Below are 27,882 nucleotides of genomic sequence, written 5' to 3' on the forward strand. Positions count from 1 at the left end.
TTGTATGAAAATTGCGAACTGTAGCTGCCAAACCCTTCATTATTTTTAAAATATTGCTCAACAATGAAAATGCATTGTTCTTTCGTGTAGCGCTCCATTTTTAATAACCCTGAACTGTCAGCTGTCACACTGTCTTTTTTTTCTTGTTGGCAACACTTTACTGAACAAATGGTGCTAAATTTAAATCTTGCTTGAATTTTGGGACACCCTTTATATTCCTATCAACAAAATTTCTTCTTTATTACCATCTACAAAGGATAAACTGTCTTCTCTATCTTTGGCTGACGTTTACCGAATTCCTTGCGAATGTGATGTCTATTATTTTGGACAAACTGGCCGTTCTTTGGAAAAAAGAATAAAAGAACATCAATATTATATTAATTATAACAAACCTCTGAAGTCTGGTCTGGTGCAGCACAGTATTGACTCTACTCACAGAGTCCAGTGGAATAAAGCAGTTCTCCTCCATAGATGCAGATTCAAATATGAATGCTTATTCAAAGAAAGTTGTGAAACTATTTTACACCGACCAAATTTAAATAGAAATGACTATGTCTCTCTCAAAGATCTGGGTGACTTTTATCTTATGTAAAAAACCATTTATCTTAATAGATTAAATTTGTTATTTCTATTATTTCCTAGCACGTGGTAACAATTGTATTTTAATATGTGATCCACCGAATGTTTTGCCTGTATTCCATTCCTATTACTGTTACAGACACTGAAGATGTGTACTATTAATTTTAGTACGAAATATGTCCTTTTACTAATTAAAGATATCACTGTGGTTTTTATGTGTTACTTTATTATTTAATTTGCTATGCCACAGGTTCCACTAAAAATTAGAATATTTGTTTACTTACGACTCCTACATTTTAACCAAACTTTAATATTCAGTTTCACAGTTTTATTTATTTTAAAACACTATACAGTGGCATTTTAATTTTTTTGTAATTTACAGATGGTACTATTATAAATTGTACCAGGTGATTTGTCTGAAATCTGGTTATATGGAATGTATTTGGAGTATTTTTGATTATACAAGTGTTGAATTCAGAATATTCAGAAGGCCAAAACGGAAGTTCATTATAATTTATAAAAACTTCATAAAAAAGCACATTAAACCCAAGTGAAAACAAATATGAATTAGAAAATGAACTAATGAATTAAAATGAAAATAAGGATAATCAGCTGCAGTAAGGGCTAACTACTGCTTAGGCCTAAATTGTATCAAACCAAATCAAGAAAATGATCAAAGAAAACTAGACAAAATTATTGACAATAGAGTAACTTATGTGCGAATTTTATGCAAATAAAATGTTTGCATAGTGACACTGCAGGATATCTAGTATCTAGCGATATCCAGTTATCTTTCATTAATTTTTTAATGGCAGCAAAATTTGATAAAATAATTAAATAAAAAGGAAAGGATGACCTTTTTATTATTATCATGTAGTTAAACATTTCCAAAAACGTATAGTAGAAAAATGCAGTATTTCTTGTAATAATTAGAAATGTTAGTTTTGTTACTTACGGCCCATCTAAAACTATCTGATTGTGACATTTTATTTTTTTGAAAAAGGACTTACCTTTTTCTTAAAAAAAAAAAAAAAAGGTAAATGATTATGTTTAGAGAATTCATCATTCCTGACATACACATACTATTCTCCTGATCAGTGGTCATAATTAAGTAACACCAAAAAAAAAAAAAAAAAAAATTAAAAAAAGGAACAAAAAGGAAAAGTTTCTTAATTTGTTTCACTCGGTATCTTAAAATTAAGACTGAAATTATAATTTATCCTGTCAGTCAACTGCACCATTTTGTTTTATATGTGTATGTTTCCACTTTCTTTTGTATAAGAGAAATGGTTAATACCACAGAACTGTGTTCAATAGTTTTAAGGATAAAAATATTTTCTAAAAAAACTTATTAGTTTTTTTTTTATTTCTGTAATATGGACTTGAGAGAAGAATTTACTGAACTTTCCAAAGATGTTTTCATGGCACTGCTTGTAAACAAGTCACTGCTGACTTGTTTACAAGTGCCCTTCACCTCACCACCATGTTGTTTACTATAAGGATAAGGATGTACGTTATTCATCATCTATATAGATTATATCATGAAGGAAAGTGGTATTAGCTAATATCAAAATGGGAGATGCTAATCTGAGCTCTTTACTTTCTGCAGATGATGTTATACTTCTAAAGTATAAGTCTGCAAAATTCCCTGACTAAACTGAATAACTGTTGTAATAAATTTGGCATGAAAATCAACAATAAAAAGACTATGATAGTCTTTTTATTGTTGCCTAAGATAATGAAAATAGGCAGAAACATTGAAAATGTCAACTGTCCTGAATGGTATCAACTATAGAACAAGAAAAACATTTCAGCTATTTTAGCACAACTTTTAGCGAACATAACAAATTACTGGAAATAGCAGATTTAGCAAAACTGGTATACTAAGAAGTCAAGTGAGTAAATGTATATGAATAAGAGAGAAATTAGTCAAAACACTAAACTAGCTGTACACAAGACAATGTTCAAACCAATTTTATATTATAGGTCTGAGAACTGGGTTAGAAATAAAATACTTGATCAAAGACTGACAACCATGGCTAGGACAGTTTGGAGAAAGATTAGGGGACTGAATAGATGGCATCAATGATAGAATCAGCTTAAAAATGAGGATATTAGGAAAGAACTTAAAAGCATTCAGGAATGTGTTAGCAGAGCTAATATCAGGTTACTCATAAATACATTGCATCTCATCAATAGCCTCCTCAGCATCAAAGAAATCAAGCATTCTCTTTATTCAAGAGACTACTTTACACTCAACAATCTCTTAACTATATACAAATCTGCCCATGCTTAGAATACTGCTCACATGTTTAGGATGGCGCACCTAAAACTTTCCATAAAATCCTTGATGCTGTCCAAAGGCGACAAATTAGGCTCATAGATCCCTTACGGATTCACTCCAATCACAGATACAGTCGTTCTGCACTGTCTAATCTACAGGTACTTCAATGTCACTGTCCCCAGTTAATTGGCAACCATTAATTCTTCCACTTTCTTTTGCACTTGTTAATACAAAAAAAAGCAGCAGCTGCCCAGCATCTCTTTACTATGCAACTACAAATGCACTGAACCTGCTTCTCTTCTTCCTCTTTATTCCATCCTCTGGAACAGCCTTCCCCATGAAGTATTCCCAAAGAACTATAACCTGCAGCTCATCATAAACAGCATCAATAAACTTCTATCTCAGTCCTCATCTAAACTCGGCACATGACACTGATGTGCTTACATGTCTTTTGTGTAGAATCAATATAAAAAGAAAAAAAAAAAATTAGGGTCTTGGCAGATAACAGATTAAATGATATAACATTTTCATGTAGCATTATTATAATATCCTTTACATCCCTTTAGGGTACATGTCAGGAATTTGATGATGACAACTTATTAGTAAAAATGTGATTTTTTTTTTACTGGTATCTGATATTGTTAAGTAATGGCATCCAAAACCAAATGTTTATAGGTAATTCTCGTTATACGTGTGGTTGCGTTCTCAAGAACTGGCATGTATATCGAAAACACATAAAAAGGGAGGCTTAACATGGGATAATAGACATTACCTTCCCAAGCAAGCAAGATATCTTTCAAGATTAATTTAATCAAAAATGCACCTATTTTTCCATACATATTAAGGCAAATAAAATATGCAGTACTCGTAAAACAAATAATAACTATTAAAGTAGTTCATTTTCATGATTAATACATCCATAATTACATCTTCTTTATCTGCCATGAAGAATTTGAAGACTTGTAGAAGGCTGAGGGCTACTTTATCAAGAATCTCTCAATGGAAACCCGACTTGCAGCTTTCAACTTCTTATAACCTCTTTCTGCTATCTTTGCTTTGAAGAAAAATTCATGAAATTCTTCAAGGGGTAACACGATCTGCAGTTGCAGCCTCTACAGTCATGTTGAGATTGTGAAATGCGTAGTGACTCTTATAGTGGTCGAGCCACCCAAAACTTGCAGCAAAAGGTGTTGGTTGCTCTTCATCTTTTGTGAAATCGTACAAATTTTTCTCCTTCTCTCATATGACCACCCCAGACAAGGGCATGTTCTGCTGGTTCTGATGCTAGATCCATATAGCAAGCATCCTTTCCATTTTTTCAACTGCATGACATCAAGATTTTGTTACTAATCGTGGATGATCACACGCTCTTCAGCATTATATCAAGCTATTATCGCTGTAGAATCACTCAGTGTAGTGGCCCTTTGAATGTCAATACTACATTCACCTCTATCAAACTGATTCAGGTCTTCCAACTTCACCTCTGAAGAAGTGGATTTCCTAGGCTTTTTCTTCACTTCGTCTTAATTCACATTCTTCTTTTCACTCTTAGTTTCCTTTGTTTGTCTCTTGTCAGAAATCTTGCTCAAAGGGCGCAAAAGTTATTTACAGATAAAGTTAAATACCACATAGACCAATAACGCAGCAGACACACAAAATGAACACTGAGGCAGTGAACACAGTGGATGGGAAGGGGGTAGGAAACAAGGCACATGTGTGGAAGCTTCTACACTTTGTAGAGGAAACAGCAATAGTCATCATGCACTGCAATAATGAAACCACGTATATGTGAAAATGCAGATAATGAAATCATGTATAACAAGAGTTACCTATATTTGCTATGCATATGTTTATATAGTTAAATGTGAACAATAATTACACATTTCTGTCATTTTCTTTCAATTTTTTATTGTTTATAGCTTGATTTTCTCTACTGATAGCTCACATGTCACATGTGAATTTTTATATTTTCTCAGGAATGGTAATTTTCTTTGAAGGATTGGTACAGGACCAGAGATCTTGCTTTGGGAAGCAATTGTTTAGAGGAATTCATGCAATATTGTCTACAGTAATGTACAGAGCCTGTTTTAATTATTTTATATGCAATTCAAAGGGCATATAGTAGTATGAAGTATGTTATATAAGTTTTCCCAACATGAGCAAGAAGTGCTTGTCTGCATCAGATGATCTGGCTGGGATTTTATTCTTCTTGCATACTGCAAAAAAGTTGTCATCAAAAACAGGATAGTAGTTTGCATCTCACCAGATAGTTGAGACAGGTGATGTTCGAAATGCTGCAGATACAATTATAACTTCTCGATAGTGGACAGGATTCAAACATCAGAGCACATTGTTTCTCTCTGGCAGAAACATATACTTGGGACCCATAGCTGAGTTTTGATCAGAAGTGCTCAGTAGAAAGGTAGTGAAAACCATCAGTCTATGCCCCAGGAAGTGGAAGACAGGGCACAAAGGATGTTCACTGCTCTCTAGTACTAATCTGATAAATGATGTGAAGCAGGAATGTTAGTTTTTTTTTTTTTTATCATATATCGGTCCCAAGAATTTCATCTCTGTTGCAACTGGGATTATCATTGGTCCTAATCAGGATGAAGACTAAATTTGTAGCAAAAGTGCATGCTAACCATCTACTGTAGTGAAAACTTGAACCCATTTGTAGGTTGAAAAGTGGTCAATATACTGTCTTCTATGACCCTCAATATTGCAGGAATGACAAAAGATGGTGGTTATCTACATTGGAGACACTGCATACAGCAGTAGGAAGTTCTATTATTGAGTCTAGTTTGTATGCAAATAGTGGGGCACTTAAAATTTACCATTGTAGAACTTCCTCCTCTTTGAGGAAAGACTGAAAGAGATGGTTTCCACTCGAACTTGGAAGACAAGGTTTTTTTTTTTAATATTTAAGAACAGCATCTCTAATAGATGAAGGTCAGGATGAAGACTACATTTGCAACAAAAATGCATGCAAACTGTTTTCTGTGGCAAAAACCTGAGCCTATTTGCGAGTCCCAGGTTGAAAGGTGGTCAATGATATGATGCAACTATTTTCTATGACCCCTTGATATCGCAGGAGTGCTTGAGCCCAAGTTTATTTAAAAGTAATTGGATTTCCTGTTGTGGGACATGCCCAGAGCTTTGTTCTTTCTTGACTCCTGGGTATTCAACATTCCATCACTGTTTAGGGAAAAGTAGAAACTGACTAAATGTTTGAGGTATTACAACTGTGACAACTTCTATTATATGCTCTAATGTGATTCATTGCATCGCTGATAGGAGGACCAGCTGAGTCAGTCTACTTGCTCTATTTTCCATTATAATATCTGTAATGGAGGACATAGTTGCCCATGTAAGAGAGTGGATATTATGGGAAAATGATCACTCCCATATTAGTTCAACAAACCTTGTAGTGCTCAAGTATTAAAATCCTCAAGATCTACCATAACCAGTGACTTGAACTCAGATCTCCAAGCTATATATCCCATTGGAGCAAGGACAACCTGAACCTGGTAAACTTCAATGCCACCAAAGCTCACTCCTGTCTGATCTCTCACAAGAAAGAGCTTGCATCCCCCCCCCCCATAATACTGAGATATCCAAGCATGATTAGATTTCTTTTCTTGGACTGACCTGCACCTTCAATATTTCCTGACACAACCACATTTCAAATGTAGCTTTTGCAGCCACCAAAAAACTTGGTGTACTTTTTTTGCACAAGATACTACTTCACGCTAACTCTATACAAAGTCCAAATCTTCCCAGCTATGGAATATTGCTCCCACATCTGAAGTAGTGCTCTAAGATTGCTCAATTCTATCCAGAAGAAGACAATCTAACTAATTAATGATCCCTCTCTAACAGATCCACTTCAATCCCTCTCTTATGTTCAGTTTCTGCCATGTACCTTTCTACAGATTCTTTCATAAACAGTGCTCTGCTAAATTGGCCACTATTATTCCTCCACTCTTCCAAAATCATTAAAACAAGAGCCACTGCTAACCAACATCCTTTTAAAGTCCATCTTGAAACTTACCAAACCAACTTCACTGCCTCCTCTTCCATTCCATCTATTTCTGCCCTTTGGAATAATCTCTACCTCCCTGCCTTCCCCATAGACTACAACCCTCAGCTGTTCGAGCAAAATGTTAACAGATTCCTCCTTTCTTCTATTCTTCTTGCCCACACACGGCACTAATGTGCTATAGGTCTTGTGGCCTTTTGTGTGTGGATTAGATATATATATATATATATAAAAAAGTAAAAAGTTATCATTTTCCCATTTAAACAACAAGAAGTTTAAAGTGAAAAGACAGTTCTATGGCAGTGAATGTTTAGGTAAGCATATGGAAAAAAGGTATTACTTCCTGTGTTTAAGAGAAACAGATTATTGTTTTTGAGCATATAATGAGTGCATCTAGCAAGAATGAGTATAATATGACCTTCCTCGATGAGTCCTTGACTCCCTGAAGTCTAATAATAATATAGTGCAAAAAAAAAAAAACATACCGAATAACTACAGTGATATATGTTTACACACAATGATATGTACATTCACAATCCTAGTCGAATAAAGCATTGATGACAGTAGATTACATGCTCGAAATGGGCACTTTGTCTTTGAAGACAGGTTTTGTAGTGCACGCAAAGGTTCTCTCTCATCTCGGAGAACAAGGGTTGGAACATCTGCTGGACACATCGTGTAATTTTATCCGTTAGTTCATCAAGGTTTGAATGTGGGTCATGGTGGAATACCCATTCCTTCAACATACCCAAACTGAAGGCATCAAGTGATGTGAGATCAGAAGAATGTGAAGGATATGGGAATTCTGTAAACCTTGAAATGAGCCTCCCAGGGAAGTGTTCTGATAAATAGGCTCTAGAACCACATGATGTGTGACTGGTTGCCAGTCCTGTTGGAATACCTGTGCACGAAATGGAATGTTTTCTGCACAATACATCCTATGCAAATCCTGGGTGAATGGAACCAACACATTCTCAATGTAGCAGTCACTATTCAAGGTCACACTCTTCAACAAAGTAGGGCCTAATTACGGCATGGCCAGAAACTGTACACCATGTGGTTGTAACGTTATGATGCTATTTGATATTGTAATGAAATGCTGTTGTTTTTTTTTTGCCTATACAGTAATACCCCAACTTGTGTGAATCCGGAGTTACGCAGTTTCTTACACATACGTATTCCCGTCACGCCTCACCACTAGTCTTATCTTTCCACGCCGGCCGCATTCGCCAGTGTCACACATGCTGTGAACAAGCACTAACATGTTTCGCGCAGTCTCCATTCATACACAATTTTTATAGTCTACAAAATCACATAAAAAATAATAATGTTGTTCAAAAGAAGCAAGTCCGATTCTTCTACAGCTAGCAAGAAAAGAAAAATTAACTTTGGAAACAAAACTCAACATTATTAAGGATTTTGAAGGCGGAATGAAAATTTGTGAGCTATCAAAGAAGTTCGATCTACAGGAATCCACAGTAAGAACAATCATGAAAGATAAAGAAAGAATTCTCGCTGCTGTGAAAAATGCCCAATCATTGAATTCAAGCATAATTCGTAAACTTCATGGGATTATTGATGAGATGGAAACAATGCTTAAATTATGGTGTGATAATCAAGTGAGAGTAAAAAATTGCCTAGTTAATCCAACGACGATATGTAGCCAAGCCAAGCCGATTTTTGAGAGGCTAAAAGTAGAAGCTGGAGAAGCGGCCAGAGAAGAAAATTTCATGGCCACTAATGGTTGGTTCAACCGATTTAAAAATCGCTGTACATGGCACAGCATCGCAGAGAGTGGAGAGGCAGCAAGCGCTGATAAAGAGGCTTCGTCTGCTTTTCCAGAGACATTTAAGGCTATCATCGAGGAAGGAAGCTATAGCAGTCAAACCATATTTAATGTAGACGAGACCAGCTTGTTCTGGAAAAGATGCCCAAGAGAACTTTCATCGTACGTGAAGAAAAAAACGTTTCCTGGCTTTAAGGCTTCCAAAGACCGGTTGACAGTAATGCTTGGTGGAAATGCATCTGGTGATTGCAAGTTAAAACCTCTTTAATTTATCGCTCCGAAAATCCAAGAGCTCTGAAAAAAAAAAATCTAAAGCTGGCTTGCCAGTGATTTGGAAGTCAAATTCTAAAGCTTGGGTGACAGCTTCTATTTTTGAAGACTGGTTTGGTCACCACTTCATACCTGAAGTTGAACGTTATTGCCAGTTTAAAAAAATTCCGTTTAAAGTTATGCTCATTATTGATAATGCACCTGGTAACCTTCCTGCAACTTTAATTGATTTTGATCCATGTGTAAAAGTTGTTTTCTTGCCTCCAAATACAACCAGCTTACTTCAACCGATGGACCAAGGAGTTATCAAAACATTCAAAGCATACTACACACAGCGTTCGTTTGCAAGTCTGAATGAAGCTATGAGGCAAAATGAAGTCTGTTAAAGAGTTTTGGAAACAGTTTAACGTTTTAGATGCTGTAAGGATTATCGGAGATTCTTGGGTGAAATTTCCCAAAAAACCTTGAATGGTGTCTGGAAAAAACTTTGTCCATCCATTTTTAAATGAGAAAAGGAAATGTTGCCAGAAACTGATCAAGTTGCTGAGGCAATAAAAGAAGTTGTCAACTTTTCCAGACAATTATATTTAGAAGTCGACAGTGAATATGTCAGCGAGCTGTTAGACTCACATAACAAGGAGCTTACAATCGACGAGCTCACAGAGATGCGTAAGCAAAGCGCTACTGAAGAGACCGAAACCTCGGATCCAGTTTTACCAGAAAAGCACATGACAATTGCAAAATTAACAGAAGGTCTCAGCTTAATTAAGAAAGGTTTACAGATTTTGGAGGACATAGATTCTAACAAGGAACGAATTGTAGCCACAAGGCAAGGAATAAAAAAAATCACTGGCTTGCTATGAAGAAATTTTGCATGACAAGAAAAAGACATTATGCCGTCAGACGAATCTAGATTTTCTGAAACCATCGACATCGAAATAACTTTCTTTTTTTATGTACGAAAAACTACAATTATGATTATTGTATATTTCTTAAAAAATATAGGTGTTTTTGTAAACCTTTGGTCCCAATTGTATATCTGTATATATAAATTACAAGCAAAATTATACCCTGAGTTACGGGAATTCGACTTAAGCGCTTTTCGTTGGTCCCACCTACTGTGGAACTTCGGGGTATCACTGTATTGTAATATCTTCTGTATTCTTTATAGCAGTGCACTTTTGCTTTCGTAACCTTTCTTACTTATTCTATTGCGTACTATGTTTATCCACCTTTCGCATATACTAGTCGTATGCCTATGAACACTGGAAAACTTATTTGTTAAGACTGTGCCATCAGTATTTCTATATTGACATAAGACTTAGTAATACGTTCGGTAGATCTCTCTCTCTCTCTCTCTCTCTCACTAGCATACATTCCTTCAATAAAGTTTACATAAACAGTCGTGGTTCTCAAGTACTTAAACTACACTTTTAATGCCTTAGTTGTTTCCCATGCACAGATCCAAGTTTATTTAGGAACAGGGCATTGTAAAATAAAAGATCAGGCAGCACTCTATTACATCTAATTAAAACACATTTATTTACATTAATAACAAAGTACATTAATTAAGCGATAGGGAGGGTACTCTCTCTACCTATCCGTTAGACTTTTAGCATAACTTTCCATTTTCGATACTAAATAACTATACAATATAATTACTCAATTACTTCTCTGCTTATTAAATCAAATTATTGAAACTAATTTACTCACAAAGAGGTTAGCTAGCTATGCCAAGTTATCTCACAAATTACATTCCAATTAATAACAAATCAGAGGGCTCTCTTATAGTCACTTCTTAATACTATTTCTTATCAGTCCATCTATAATGTATCTCCTAGATTACAAAAGGAATGTATAACAAAAGATGGAACTAACTTACAGAGGCTCTTTGTCACACACTCATCCAAAGGTCCTGCACTAAAGTCACTATGCTTTTTCCTTTCATCTCGGGCCTTAGGCTTCCGTCTGGAGATTCTTGCTTCAAGGGGCGTTTCGTCGGGCTTTGGACGGTAATTTTCCAGTACTCGGAAAGTACAGGCAAAAGGTTTCAGCATACGGGCTTGAAGATCGCTCTGCGACTTTTGGCTTCGATTGACTTCCTGCGGCAAAATGATATCCGACCGACACTGCCTCGGGTATTTACATCAGCTGTTCTCCCGTCATTCCCATTCTTCTCCTCTGGCGTGGGTTCGCCGTAACATCCGGTCCTCTGGATCCTGCTTCCGGAACTTCTACCTCTAACTGCTCATATTTCTGCCTTAAACTGCCAACTCCGATAACTCTAACTGCCGACTCCCTGGTTCTCTGCCGACCACGATGTTTGGCTCAGTCCCTTTTTATTTCACATTCTCTGGGACCTTTCACGAAAGGTTGTATAACCCCTGAAGAATTTGACACGACTCTTTGATCTTCTGTTAAGACCGACCCTTAACAGATTAACTACTTTAATCCTATCTTGTCGGGTAGCGGAAACTTGTGTGAACGTTGCCGATCTCTTAGACGCTGACTTTGAAGGTGTTTATACGCAGAGCTCTCAAACAGCTTTCTCATGCACTTAAATCGTAAACAACTTTCTTATGCTCTTACATAGAGCTATTATACAAAGTTCCGGTAGCAAAGCATTGCCTTTGTTTTTTACATTCTAGAAATTTTTGTTACAGCATTAACAAAAATTTAATATAATTTAAATTATATATTAATATAATTTAAAATATATAGAGACATACAAGGTAATTTTTGTAACAATCTCATGAGACTTGACCTCTGTAAAAATCGATGTAAAGCGCTTTGGTATTTGTGAGCTACATCGAGTTTTACATGGTGACCTCATTGTGAAGAGGTTTAGACAAAATCAGGTCTCGAGAAACCTAGAATCCTGTAGATTCGTCTGTTTACATGACCGCTTAGATGGAAATGCACTTCGTCCAAGAACCAGACATTATGGAGGAAGGGCGGATCTTGATAGACACTGGCCAGCATGCATGCACAGTATTCCCAACCATACAGCATAATCTGTTGCTGTTAAATACAGACCAACCTGAATGACACATGAAAAGGTACCTAGTCCCTGTAGTGACTGCCTTGGTATCCCAAGTTTTAATGCTGTTCAGCTTTGACTGCATTTTGGAGATTTTAATACTTGCTCCAGCACATGCCCAGAATTGTCATTTGTGTTAACAGTTCATGGTCTCCTCGAATGCCCTTTGCATTGCAGCAGAACACTCCAGGTACGTTGAACCTCTCGATTATGACAATGATGACACTATCACCTTGCTTGGAGCACACTTATGGAAACGATGAACAAACTGCTCACAAACATTGTAGGTTTGGACCATTTGCTCTACCAACTCTGTATGAATGAAAATAATGCTCAACAAATGTCTTTTCTTCAAACGTCAACACCATTGCTACAGCTAAATGTAATGGTGCAGACTCTACATGTGCTCTTCTATTAATGTGCATGCAGTTGAATGGCATATCTCGCAGTGCATGTACTGAAGAGGGTAGGGGTGTCAAAGTTCAATACTTTTTTTTTGCACCATATTAATAAAAACATGCTCTACAAACTTTTTCTCTGATGTTAGCATGTGCGATAGCTCAAAGTGCTGTAGGCCATTTAAATCCGACATTCCAAGTATCAGGGTGACAATTGCAACATGAGGTCACCAGGATACATCTGCACCATGTGGTAAGTAGATGCAGTGCATAGTAATAACAAGCCCTGCTGAGAGGCAAATATGGGTGCCTCGATATTAGTGTTGATAAAGCACATATCCTTGCGCACATGTATAATACTAAGCATTATGAGAAGGGCCACTACCCAGGCGAGTTGCAACCTTTATTGAGGTCTCATCAGTGCAAGCTAGAACCAGAAGTGATACCAAAGTTGAAGTAATGCAGAAGTCATATTTCCATATACTAGTAGCCAAAAGGTATCACACTTTATTACTGAAATACTCTGGATTAGAGACAACTGTTGAAAGTTTTTTCACTTGGTTATATTATAAATTAAGTTATACTATAAATGCTAAGGCAATTAATGTGAAGTCATTATCCTTTACATATAGGTAGATAGTCGTGAAGTGACTTCACACACAAACTTTGTTTGCTTAAAGGATGAAATCAAGAAAATAATTTCTTGGCATCTTTAATTTATTGTTTGATATACACACACACACACACACACACACACACACACACACACACACACACACACACACATATATATAATGCTCCGTTCACACCACATAGTTACATTATATGGTGTAAATACCTCATGTAGATCCCTCACAGGGTGCACCTCACCTTCTTGTTGTGCACCCAGTGAGGTATTTGCCCAACCAAATTGTATTCTTATTGGCTTAAATGATAACGCAAAATGATGGTTACAGTATTAAAGAATTTCATGCTGGCTGGAGAATTGCCCAGTTAAACTTGGCCCCAGTTAGCATCAGAGAACCAGGACAAACAGCAAAAAAAGTTAGCTACTGGAACAAATCCCAGAAAACATCTGAACTCATCATCAGCAGAATTTAATATTGGTGCTATCGACATGAAAAGTTTCATTAGAAAAGAAGTGGGACTAGCAGAAGAATTGGATAAGTACCAGATCACCATAATAGCTGTGACTAAAACAAAGAAAACAAAAACAGGTGCGATCTTTCTAAGCATAGGGATGGCAAATGTTACATCATCTGTAAGGACAGGATAGAGGCAGGTCTACCCTCTATCCTGTCCTTACAGATGATGGTAACGACCTGGGTTCAATTCCTGTCAGTGACATGAGGAAACTTTATCTGGTCTCTTTTGACTAAAGGTGAGTTAGCTGGTCTCATATGGAAGTGGAAGGTTTTGTCACCCGGAAACTCGAGTTTTTCCTCCCTCAGAACAGGCAAGCTGGCCTGTAAAAACACACGGATCTACATTCAAAAAAGACATACTTAATCCATCACTAGGAGGGGCTCAACCAGTCTTAAGGGGTGGTCGAGGAATGGGGAGAATCCCACATGAATAAATAAAAATTCCCATATAGGAAGTAAGCGAGGCCATTTTAGCCCTATCTAACTTTTGGAGACTGGGGTGGACAGTGCAATCTCCACTGGTAACCAATCAGAGATAGCTGGCCCAAGACTATCACTGATTATACATGCCGTTTGTTCCAAGACATCATAAAATTTAACTCTATACAGGTCAGTGGGAATTTTTATGGTTTTATTTTCCTCTGGAGAGACAGAAGTATCCATCCTCTCCAGCAGTGGGTTTTGAGGTAAGTCTTTAATTCTCTGAGGTGCATAGGCATCATTTGTTATCCACAAAAGCAGTTCAAAAAATATATAATTTATTGAATTTGTTGATTTTCTACTCAACATCCTCAGAGCACAAATTATAACTGTAACAACTGTAGTAGCAGCATGCTCAAAGATGGTATACACAATAGACCAGTTCTGGATTTAGGATTTCAGAAAACTCTTCCTATAATGCAATGACAGTGGCATTGATCTTAGCTAGCCTTCCTCTTGTCCAACAGCTGGCAGCATAGACAGCCCCATCTATACACTGGACAAGCATTTATTAAAAGCACTACCCCCTTAGAGGCAACTCGCATCCTCAATCACTAACAATTCACTTCACTTTAAAATATTTATAAAAAAAGTCTAACCCTGACAGATTCTGACATTATGGTTTGATTTGACATTCGCTAATATATTTTTGACAGAAATCCTTGACATTGTTAAATCATATTTTCCCTCTGACATATATGAATTATTCAGATTCACCATTTAATCTGGTTATTTCTTAAAAGAAAGAAAAATGTACACAGCTGGATGGGACTGCAATGAGTTCCTTCTTTCCTCTCACTACTAATTTCCATATGGAACCTTTTGAAATCCATGCACTCATCACAGTTATGCTTAATCCAATAATTTCGTTGCGCTATGTTGATGCATTTGCTAACTGGCCTCATGGCCTAGACATTTTTAGTACATCTTAACAGCCAACATCCTAAAATAAACATTACAAAAAAAAAAAATGAAAGGAAAATAACAATGTCTCCCCTTTCTAGGCATACTTGTGACATGAATACCTAATGGCTTGTCATCCTTTTCTATTTACAGAAAACCTACTCATACAGGAAAGTATTTACATAAGCAATCACCCCACCATCCTTCCCAACAGCATGGCATTCTTGAAACACTTACACACTAGGCCAGGTTATTTGTTCAAAGAAACAGCTCTTGAAACTGAGCTCAGGCACTTTTGCAACACTTTTTAACTAATGGATACAACCCCTATAAAAGAAAAAATACTGCATGCATCTTCCCTCCTGCAACCAACATGCAAGATCACAGCAAAATTATTCCCATCCCTTATATTCAGAGTATATATCAGAAAAGATAGCCTGAGCTCTCTTTTTTGATATATAGATCTCTTTTCAGACCACTCATTCAGCTAGCTACCTTCATCCATTCTCTTAAAGATCAACTTCTACTTCTTTTTGCACATCCTAGAGTGTATGAACTTCCTTCATGCTTACACTTTAGCCTACTTTGAACAGACTGGTAGATCATTGTCTGGAGTGGCAGACAATGCTCTAGATACTCCTTTACATAGGATTAAATGGAAGAAGACATCAATATTACATACGATGTTGCTACAGATCTAAGAGACTATTTTTAGAATCAACAATGGCTATGAAGTACTCTCCCAACTTCAACAAGTAAGGCTGCATTAATTAGCCAAAGATCTGAGATCTAGTGCAGGACACTAGAGTGTACAGAGGATCTGAAATTGATCACCATTTAGTGTTGAGCAGGATAAAATTGAATTTCATATTGAAAAGAAAAACATGTAAGGAAGTTTTAAAGCAAATAAAAGTTGAGCAGCTCTCAGATGTGAACTGTAGACTAAAATACACAAACATCATTCAAGAAAAAATGAATGAGTTTGTGAACAAGATCCAAACCTTGGAGATTCAGTGGCAAGACCTGAAGAAAACATTGATTGATTCAGCCAGAGAGGCATGTAGTGAGGTTGTCTACAAGGATAGAAAAATCAGAACCCAATGGTGGAGAAAGGAAGTTAAAGAGGCAGTGAAGGAAAAGAAGAAAACATATTGAAAGTTCCTGGCAAATAAGTCAGCTTGTGCTCTTAGAGAATACAGAGACAAACATAAATGTAAGAAAGCAAAAGATTGTGTAAAACTAACTAAACAAAAGTCATGGGAGTACTTTGCAAGAATATAGAAAATAAATATCAATAAATGGCAAGATATTCTGGAGGTTGTTGAAGAAGCTTAGGAATGGAGGAAAGAGTGCTGTAAAAGGAGTTAGAGATGATAAAGGTGACATGAAAACTGGATAAAAAGATATCTTTGAAGTATGGAGTAATTACTTCGAAAAATTGCTAAATGAAACAAGCAGTGACAGCACAGTGCTAAAAAACACTCAACAGGCATGCAATCAGGAATACATATCCCTTCTTGAATTAAAAAAAAGCCATCAAAAGCCTGAAACGTGGAAAGGCAGCTGGAGTAGATGATATTTGACCAGAAATGTTCAAGTATGGAGGTATAAAAGTCTTACAGTAGCTGCACTGCATAGTTCAGAAGGCCTGGACAAAGAGACGAATTCGGGATGATTGGTAAGATTTATGCATTTATCCTTGAGAAATGGTTGAGAAGGATTGTGCAGGGAAAACTTGGTGAAGAACAAGCTGAATTCAGGCCTAATAGAGACATGTATAGATTCAATGGCAATATCATATTAAAAGAAGATATTAGGAAAGAACTTGACATTGTTAGCAACCAGGAATGTGTTAGCAGAACTGATCTCAGGTGGTATGGCCACTTAAACAGAATAGGAGAGGAAAGATTAGCAAAACAAGTGTTCTCTGCCAGGTTGGCAGGAAAGAGACCCAGAGGAAGACTAAGATATAGGTGGATTGATATGGTAAAAAGTGCCTTAGAAGATAGAAATATAAAATCTGAGAATGTTGGAGTCTTAACAGGCAACAGATTGATTTGGAGGAAAACTGTAAATAGGAAGTTAATAATGATGTAAATTTTTCATGTAGTACTATCATATCCTGTACACCCCTTGAGGGTACATGTCAGGAATTTGATGATCATGAGATCTCGAAGGCAGTCATTCTTAGAACAGATAGTCTGATTTCTCCCCAATTAACTTTATGGTTATCTGGTCCACAGAGGATGCCATGTCAGGACATCAGTTCCTTTTCTGTTACAATTTGAATTGTTTTTACAATGATTTAGTTGCATGCCATGTGTTTGCCAGAGTGTGCTCTGAAGAAGCTTGGGAAAAACCAGCAAAATGTTAGTAAGCTCAGTAAATTAATTATATTTTTATTTCTATGTATACCATGAAGCACTATTATGAATTTTGTTTAACCAGCAAGTTTTAATGCAGTGGAATAAGTTTTAGTGTATTTTCTGAAGTGAGGCAATATTCATGCTTTTTTCTGCATATTGCAAGTAAATCATACTGTTCAGGGATGATGTAATTATGAGAAGGCGGGAGAGTCATGCAAATTGATGTTCCCTTAAATATATATATATTTTTTACTGTTATCTTCTCAACATGAGAAGATTTCCACTACATGTTGTTGTGCTATGCTCCTCTTTGCATCCTAATGTGGTTACATTTTTCTCTGTCTTGATCTTTTGAAACTTTTTCTCATCCTCCTACCTTTGGCATGCTGAGATATAGGGTGAATGATCCCCTTTGCAGTTAGTGCATTTGTATATTTGGCTTCTGAAATCTTTATTTTCATGGTTCCATATGGCAGGGGGGGGGGAGCAGCAGTCTGAGCATGGCTGTACTTTTGACACTTAAAAGTTGCAAAAAGGGTTTGGAATGTGGGGCTTGACAAGGCAGTTATAATATCTTGCTTTTATTTGGATTTTGGGGTGTCAAACAAGATAATATTCCTGATCAGTACTGGGATATCATCCCTACAAATGAGAATTCTTGTTATGAATGTCAAGCCTTGATCTTTCAATTCAGAGCAATATCCTTAAGAACACTAGGAAGGTGCCAAAGATATCACTTTTTTCAAAATATTTGAAGTTCTGTGTATGGGAGGAAGGAGCACCATAATTAATATTTCCCCTAATTAATCTTGCATGAAGGAGCTGCTGTGGTTGTTTCTTAGAAGATGTTTCAAACTGCCTCCTGAATGAAGTTTTTTAAGAATTTTGGGGATCCTACCCACCCTTGGGACTTCTCAAAAAAAAAAAGAGAAAGAGAGAGAATTCAGCACTAGAGTTCCTCACCCACTACAGAACCACAAGTGGCTGCCCACTACTATCTGGCAAGCAATGAATGCACTCTAAAGTGGAATGCTACGGCTATCTCAGCTACTCAATAGCAAACCTTCAACCCTGTCCCTGGAATAAGAGGAATGAGACCTACTGAAAGTTGATGGAAAGTCCACTAAATGACTGATCCAAGCAAGGTCATCCAGGATGACATCTTGCCAAAGAAGAGTTCAAATCAGTATAAGCTTATCAGGATTTCCCCTCTATAGATGTCCATGGATTATATCACAACATAAACAGGTAAAGGTGTTGGATACCAGTAATAGTGGTACTCTCCTGGAGCAAAAAAAAAATTAGACCAAAGAACAAACAGATGAAAAGTGCCAGTAACATCACTCGGAGGCCCTGCTCCATGACCCATAGGGACATATTAATTGAAGCAAATGGCCAAAGAATATATATATATATTAGGACAAGACAACAACACATACACACACACATATATCAATCCCACACACACACACATACATATATATATATATATATATATATTAGGACAAGACAACAACACATACACACACACATATATCAATCCCACACACACAACACAAAAGATCACTAAACTTATAACAAGCTTGTGTGTGGAGACAAGTGGTGAGAGAGAAAGAAGGTATCACTTAATGTTTCTTGATTGATCACATTTCTTGATGCTGCAGTATTGGGAACAGTAGTAGAAATGCTGTTCCAAAGAATAGAGGTAGGTGGAATGAAAGCAAATAATGAGAAGTTGGTTCAATAAATGTGAAGCTGAATTGTGTAAGGATGTTGACCTGCAGCTTTTCCTATTTTGACATATTTAGAGAAAAGAGAATAGAGAACAAGGACTATGATAAAGTGATTTAGGGATGTCTGTGTGAGAGGAGTCATATATTAAGCAGATTTGGAATTTTTTGAAGTGTTAAATTGTGCAAATGAGAACAACAGTCTCAAAAAGAAGAGCATATAGCTTTTTTATTCTAGATCCCAAAGATGCTACAGATATTATCTGTTTGTGCTAAGGAAAGCCTAAAGGGATAAGCCAGCCCAAAGAAGAGAATTTGATCTTGAGTGGAGAACTAAATATTATCAAAAGCAAGCACAGTGAAGTGAGATTTTTTTCTAACAAGTTTTGGTAGCAATGAACTTCACTAGATTATTCTCATCCACACTAGAGAATGGTAAGCATATCAATGTTTATAACATTGATTATTTGAAAGTGCAAAGTCATCAACACAAAGCAAGAGACCACAGGGTTTGACCTGCCATTTGTGCAAAAGGCACGTTTTCTACATATGACCACAAACTTTTTTTATATATATAATTTAACAGGTATTATAGGCTGTAATAAAGGATGAGTAAAAAGCTAGGGTTTTGACTTGGTTTATTTGAGTTATGCTGAATTTTTACCATGGACTACTTTGGCATGCTGGTTGTACAATCAGAACCTGGAGAGTACTGGGCTTGGGGGAGAGGGGGGGGGATTTTGTATGGAGCAGATAGTTGAAGACTGGACTGGTACAAGTGAGGTGTCAAAGGATATGGGATTACACTGGTGATGGCCAATCTGTAGAAAAAGAAACATGGGCAAGATCATATGCTGACATCTGCAGTACATTTGGAAGGAATTTGGTAGTTAAAAGAAGGTCAATAGCATTTAAAAAATACAGAGGATTATTTTGTATTCTGGTTTGGTCGATGGACATCATTACTAATGTTAAATACTTCCACATTTTCCTGCTTGATCTCTGAAGATAGAGATGGAGAGTTATTTTGAATTATGAATACAGCTCAACAAATTATGCAAAATCTTACTCGCCATGAAAAAAAAAAAAAAAAGTATTCCTCTCCCTAATTTTAAATGATATGTCCCAATAAGTCGATAGGAGTTCCATGAAACGATTAATGGTATTGCATCATTGTTTGGAGAACATTTCCTTTGTGTAAGAACCATCTAATAAAAAGAAGTCAATATATAATAACAACAGGAAAAAGAGTAAAAACAAAAAAATTTTTTTGGCAAATATAATTTGTTACTAGAATATCTCTATATATATTATGCACATTCTTCTGTGTTTTCTTCAAGTTAAAAAACATTTTGTTCAGAAAGTTGTTTTTTTAATTAAATAAAACATTTTGCCCAGTCTATGGCAGTTCACTCACCACAGGTGAGTGAAATGCTAAGCCCTGATTATGAGAAGTCTCCAAAGAAGATACAATCTTATCGTTTGAGTAATTAGTCTGTAAATAAACTTTCAGAGATAAATAATCCATAAGGTAACAGTGGTTATGGAAATTAGAGAACATAAAAAGTAGTAAACTGAGCAAGAAAGCATCAGATGTGGTAAGAAACTGTTGAGTGATAGCAGATCGTGACAAAAAGGGATTAGCACTCTCAGACACAAAATTTCAGATCCATTAAGTGCATATGTACTGCTTTCTCATAGAAGGAATCATGCAGACTTTAGTTTGGATAACTGAAGATGCATATTCCAATTACAGATTAAACTGAATTTCAAATTAAGCAAAAAAAAGGAGTGCAAAACTATTTGTTTGACTGGAGAGTGGGATCTACTCAAAATTATAAAGTACATAATATACCTAATAATTAAAAGCATAATTCCAGTTTCCAAGTGTTACTATAAGTAAAAGAGCCGTTGTTATAGTAATAAATCTTGCTCAATGAATATTAAACTTACTGTTAAAAAGGCTTGATACATTCGTCTCATTTCTGGCAAATTGGCAGATGTAGTAACCACTATATTATTATGCACATTCTTCTGTGTTTTCTTCAAGTTAAAAAACATTTTGTTCAGAAAGTTGTTTTTTTAATTAAATAAAACATTTTGCCCAGTCTATGGCAGTTCACTCACCACAGGTGAGTGAAATGCTAAGCCCTGATTATGAGAAGTCTCCAAAGAAGATACAATCTTATCGTTTGAGTAATTAGTCTGTAAATAAACTTTCAGAGATAAATAATCCATAAGGTAACAGTGGTTATGGAAATTAGAGAACATAAAAAGTAGTAAACTGAGCAAGAAAGCATCAGATGTGGTAAGAAACTGCTGTTGAGTGATAGCAGATCGTGACAAAAAGGGATTAGCACTCTCAGACACAAAATTTCAGATCCATTAAGTGCATATGTACTGCTTTCTCATAGAAGGAATCATGCAGACTTTAGTTTGGATAACTGAAGATGCATATTCCAATTACAGATTAAACTGAATTTCAAATTAAGCAAAAAAAAGGAGTGCAAAACTATTTGTTTGACTGGAGAGTGGGATCTACTCAAAATTATAAAGTACATAATATACCTAATAATTAAAAGCATAATTCCAGTTTCCAAGTGTTACTATAAGTAAAAGAGCCGTTGTTATAGTAATAAATCTTGCTCAATGAATATTAAACTTACTGTTAAAAAGGCTTGATACATTCGTCTCATTTCTGGCAAATTGGCAGATGTAGTAACCACTGCATGTGCAGGAACAAAACCCCAATTGCAATTTCTATAATTATCTACATTAACAGTAATTCCAGTTGGGCATAACAGCTTAAACTGATCCTTGTTAGGTCCATGATACCAAGTTCGTGAAACCATTTCTTCAACAGTAGTATGTTTCAGAAATGCAATATCACCAGCTGCAACTAAACACTGAAAAGCTCCATCAAAATTAGCATACGGGTCACTACCGGAACAACGGTTACCTTTTTTTCCAGCACACAAATCACACATATACTGTGGATTATCCCCTAGAAATGAGAAAAAATGCATCTTACAAATTAAATAAACATTCTGTATAAATCATATGTAGACACAGTTAAAAGATTATTTAATTAAAATAGATTAACTACAAATATTTTGATTCACGCAATGAGCAAATCTTCAGTGTAATACAGAAATTAAAAAAAATTAAATAATTATTTAATTTAATATATGAAGAGAAATTAAATAATTTCTCTTCATATATCAAAAGCACCATGATGCCGACCCTACAAAAAAACGATATTTCTTTCTGTTGCCAATAATTTTGTTTGTTGAATAATCATTTTTATAGATATATATACAACAACCCAATCTTCTTTGATCCATTATCCAAGTTTTAATTTATTTTTAATTTCTGGCAATTTTGCTGTTTTTTTGTTTTTAAAATTTGCTTCTATAAATTCTTCTAAAAAAGATAAGCTAGGTTCAGAACTATATAAATATGCAGGAACAAGATTCAAAGGAAGACTCTTATTATTTTTAAATAAAATTTACTCAACTGGTATCCCCCCAATAGAATGGAAAAAAGCAATTGTGATTCCTATCTTTAAGAAAGGTAATAGAGATGACCCTAAAAACTATAGAGGTATCAGTATACTAAATTCATGTTACAAAATATACAGCAGAATCTTAAATAACAAACTAATGAAATATTCCGAAAACTTTATTCTAGAGGTACAAAATGGATTTAGAAAAGGACGATCATGTATAGACCAAGCCTTCTGCCTAAAATTAATAACAGAGAAAAGAAGAGAATATAATTTAGAAACACATATTGCATTTATTGACTTTGAAAAAGCATTTGACAAAGTTAAAAGAAACATTATTTAACATATTAAAAGAAAGACAAATACCAAATAATATCCTAAAAGCTGTCACAAGTAAATATGAAAATAATCAAATACAAATAAGATTAAATCATGAGCTATCATATACAAGAGAGATAAACCAAGGGGTCCGACAGGGATGTCCCCCTCTCAGCAACTCTTTTTAATATCTACTTAAATGAAATAATAATAAAATGGAGTAAAAATTTACATCAAGGAATTAAACTTTCACCTACAGTTAACTTAAATACTCTCCTCTTTGCAGACGACCAAATAATAATTACAAATTCTGAAGATAACTTACAGAAAGCTATTTTAAATCTAAATGAGATATCCAAAGATTATGGTATGATAATATCAACAGAAAAATCAAAAACTATGGCCTTTAAAGGACAAGATCCAGCAAGAACTAAAATAGTATTAGATAACACGATCTTAGAACAGGTGAATTCATTTAACTACCTAGGATGCATGATCACTTATGAAAATGAAAAAGATATAAACATAAAAATTACAAAATATTTAAAAATAACAGGAGTAATTAACTCTATATTTAAACCAAACCTAGTTCAAAAAAAAACCAGGCTAAAAGTATACAATACATTAGCCCTACCGGTCTTAATGTATGGAAGCGAAATCTGGACAATAAAACAAAAAGACAAACAAAGATTAACAACAGCAGAAATGAAGTTTATGAGAAAAACTGCAAAGTATACCCTATTTGATCACAAAAGAAACGAAGATATTATGAAAGAATTAAACCAAGAACCAGTAATTGAAAAAATTAAAAAATATAAACATAGATGGATGGAACACGTTCAAAGAATGAAAACAGAAAGATTACCAAAACAAGCCTTAAAGTACAAGCCATTAGGAAAAAGAAAACCAGGACGTCCTCTTAAACGATGACTTCTAAGGCCGGAACAGGCCATACTAGGCCTAAATCCTTGATACCTATGATGATGCTTCTATAAATTGCTGCTCTTGTTTTCTCTAAGTATGCACCGTTTTTCGTGTAGGCGGAGGCCCAAAGTGCCGCTATGCTGCCCTATTGCCATTATTTTTTTTTTTTTCTGCTTACTCAATCACACTACACTTAAACACAATTTTATAGCTATGTCTGTGCTTCAATCCATGGGTTATAACAAAATTAAATATAATAATGTACTGATTACTAAATGCGTGACTGTTAAAGATCATGACTATTCAAGCTGATCATGCATTACCAACAAGTGATGATGCACCGTAACTGTGCATACATAAAAAACACATTGGTGTATAAGATGCACCAGTTTATTAGATGCATTCAGCTTGTAGGATGCATCCTAATTTTCAGATAAATTTTAGGTACAAAAAAGTGCATCTTATAAGGCAAAAAATACAGCATGCTTTGAAGATGCTAAAATTCATAACCCTAAACTTCCACCTCTTAATATTCCATATGCAGAATCGAAAGCTCTACATGATCATTGAATGCCAAGCAAGAACTTCTGTACAGACCTTGCATACTAGACTCCCACAATTTAATTTGAGGTTTATTTGATAAAGCTTATTATTGATTTCTCTATTCTATGAGGACTGCCACTTGGATAAAAGTTTCTGTTTTATGATGCAAGAAGTGTAGGGATCGAGTGAAGGAATTTAAAAAAAAAAAAAAAAAAAACTTATAATAGGTATTGGTGAACAATGATTCAATAGTTCCCACACCTAATGAGTCTTTAACTCTATAAAGATGCCCAAGAAAATAATAGTATAAATATCAAAAATTAACAAGTGATTAAAAAAAGTTTCAGCAGTGAAAGAAAAAAAAAAAATTGAGGTTGGCACAAATTAGTAATAATTTTCCAAAGTCCCTAAATTCAATTATCTAAATATGCTGATGCTAAATTATACAGAACTCAAACATATAGACAATCATGAAATTTTTCCAGATCATTAAATTCATAATAGTAATATCAGGAGTTTTCCACTAACTAACATCTTTTATTCCCCAAATGGAATAAATGAAACCATTTTAGCCAAAACTTTTGAATACTGAGGCAGTGGTGGAGATGGCTGCATCTCCACCACTGACCTATCAAAGATAGCTGGCTGAAAGAGCAATCAATGATTTTAATAGACATCTGGAGAGATGAGTATGGGCAGTTACTGCCATCTTGTGGTCTAATATAATATATAATATTATATTAGAGATATTATATTATATTATTATATCTCCCTTAGACACCACTCTGCTGGAGGAAACTCCATCAATGGGCCCTCTACCCATTTGGGGAGGTGTTTAGGGGCAGCGCAAAGAAATGGTTCTGCAAAAGGACAGAAATGGCAATGACAATGGCACCAGACTATGCTTTAGGCAACTGGAACATCTCTCTGACAGGGAAGGAGTTGGAACTGGTCGAGGAAGCCAAGTGCTACCGGCTAGACTTAGTTGGGCTTTCTTCGACCAAGAGGAGAGGCTCTGGAACTATCGACCTGGATAAGGGGCGGAAGCTCTACTACTCTGGTGTGCCCCCGACAATGAGCAGACATTGTCGAGCGCTTGGCTTCTTCGACCAGTTCCAACTCCTCTGTGGGGATACTCAAAAGCCCCCAGCTGTCAGACTGTGTTGCCGAGTAGATCCCATTGGGGGGATGGGTGCGTGTGTTAAGGCTTCAGATGAAAAACCCATGATTTGGCTGTGGTGCAAGCCTATGCACCTAATCTGGAGTCAGAATACTCTGCCTTCCTAGAGGAAGTGGATGCTGCTTTTGACAGGGTGGCAGACATGGAATCAGTCCTGCTAATCGGTGACTTCAATGCACATGTTGGAACAGATGACCAGACATGGAGGGGTGTGGTTGGGAGGAACGGCGCCCCTGACCTTAACACGAATGGGTTGAAATTATTGGACTTCTGATGTACTAACAGCTTGTCCATAATGAATACCTTCTTCCAGCACCGAGAAGTCCATAAAATACACTAGAACAAAGGTCTCTGATTGACTTCTTTATAGTCTAAGCAGACCTATTTTCCTCAGTGTTGGACGTTCATGTGAGAAGAGGGGCAGAACTGTCAACTGACCGTCCTTGTTGTGTGCACGCTACGGCTTCAGAAACCAGATGCTACCATCAACGCTGGTAAGCCTAAGCAGCTATACCGCATGAAATGGGAGGCATTGGAAAATGAGGCTGTGAGGAAGAATTTTGCAGATGACATTTCCTCCAGGTTCAAAGAGATTCCCAAGCATACTGCAGATGTTGAGGAGGAGTGGAAGCTGTTCAGAACAGCTGTCAATGCCTCTGCACCTCTCATGCTGTGGCAGAAAGCGGCTCAACGTGGCAACAGGCAGTGCGAAAAGGACACCTTGGTGGAACCAAGAAGTCCAAAAAACTGTCCGGGCAAAAAAGGAGTTCTACCTAACATGGCTAAGGGTCAGGTCACCTGAGATGCGTTTGCGGTATGCTGAGGCACGAAAAGCTGCTTTGCTGTCTTTACTGCTAAGGCAGTAAAGACAGCAAAGCAGAAGGCTTAGGAATCCTTTGGAGAAAGATTAGACTCATCCTATGCAAACAAAGTATTCTGGCAGACTATCCGCCGCCTTCGAGGGAGGAAATCGTGCACAGCAAGGGCAATTAAGGCCTCTGATGGCGCACTTTTAACAACCGAGAAGGATATCCTCCACGGATGGAGGGAATACTTTGAGAGCCTTCTTAACCCGGTTGGCCCAGCAGTTGTGGACATCCAAGAGGTGCAGATCGGGGCAATGACTAGTCTCACAGCAGAAGAGGTCCATTTAGCAATAAAATCGCTAAAATCAGGCAAGGCTGCTGGCGATGATGAAATTTGGCCCGAAATGCTAAAAGCCTTAAATCGAGATGGTGTTCTCTGGCTGAATCGAGTGTGTGTCAGGCTGCTTGGATATCTGGGCGAGCACCAAAGCAATGGCAGACAGGCATAATAATACCAGTCTTCAAGAAGGGAGACCAGAAGGATTGCAGCAGTAACTATCGTGGCATCTCTCTGCTCAGCCTGCCTGGGAAAGTGTATACAACTATGCTCCTGCACAGTCTTTCCAAGCACCTATGCTTGGAAAGACTGTGCAGGAGCATAGTTGAGTCAAAGTTCCAGGAAGAACAATGTGGCTTTCGTCCTGGTAGAAGCACAACTGACCAAATCTTCACTTTGAGGAAAGTCTTTGAGAAATCTTGGGATATGCCAAGAATGTCTACACATGTTTTGTGGACTTGGAGAAGGCATATGACCGGGTTCCTCGGGATAAGCTTTGGCAAGTAGTACATGAGTATGGAGTGGATGGTCAACTATTAGCTGCCATCAAGTCCCTGTATGAATGCCCAGAGTTTTGTGTCAGGGTAAACAACACAAAGTCTGAACCTTTCACAGTCTCCGTTGGCCTCCGCCAAGGGTGCGTTCTGTCACCCCTCCTTTTCATAATATTTATGGACTGGATTGATAGGCACAGCCGAGGCAGTGAGTGTGTCAGAATCGGAAGATATAGCATTGGACTTCTGCTTTTTGCAGATGACCTACTTCTGCTTAGCTCTTCCACAGATGACCTCCAGCAGACCCTGGATAGGTTTGTAGCTTTATGTGCAGATGTCAGAATGAAGATCAGTGTGGCCAAAACTGAAACATTTGTGGTCTCAAGACAACCATCCCAGTGCGCTCTACATGTAAGTGGAGTCCCAATGAGGCAGGTGGAGAAGTTTAAATACCTTGGGTCCATATTCATGAATGATGGAAAATGGGACGTAGAGCTAGATACTCGAATTGGCTTAGCAAGTTCAATATTGTGGGAGCTTGGCCGTTCAGTAGTATTGAAGCGGGAGTTAAGCCAGAAGGCAAAGCTGGCTGTCTTCAATACAGTCTATGTCCCCATCCTCACCTATGGTCCTGAGAGTTGGATAAGGACTGAAAGAATGCGGACACGAATCCAAGCGGCTGAAATGAGGTTCCTTTGAGGGGTTGCAGGGATGACAAGACTCGACAGAGTCAGAAGCTCTGCAATTCGGGA

General features: G+C 36.7%; 1 protein-coding gene across 1 annotated transcript in view; it reads right to left on the minus strand.

The window, feature by feature from the left end:
* The window catches only part of Tsf2 (transferrin 2), a 174,784-nt gene that overhangs the window by 62,343 nt on the left and 84,559 nt on the right, over positions 1-27,882 (minus strand). The window contains exon 4 of the mRNA XM_090392385.1: positions 21,690-22,027. Within this exon, the coding sequence (XP_090248511.1) occupies positions 21,690-22,027 (338 nt within the window). The remainder of the gene's footprint in view (positions 1-21,689; positions 22,028-27,882) is intronic.

Source organism: Typopeltis vanoorti, chromosome 5 (genome assembly GCF_054136105.1).
Source record: "Typopeltis vanoorti isolate ZY-2024b chromosome 5, IOZ_Tvanoo_1.0, whole genome shotgun sequence".
Taxonomy (NCBI): domain Eukaryota; kingdom Metazoa; phylum Arthropoda; class Arachnida; order Uropygi; family Thelyphonidae; genus Typopeltis; species Typopeltis vanoorti.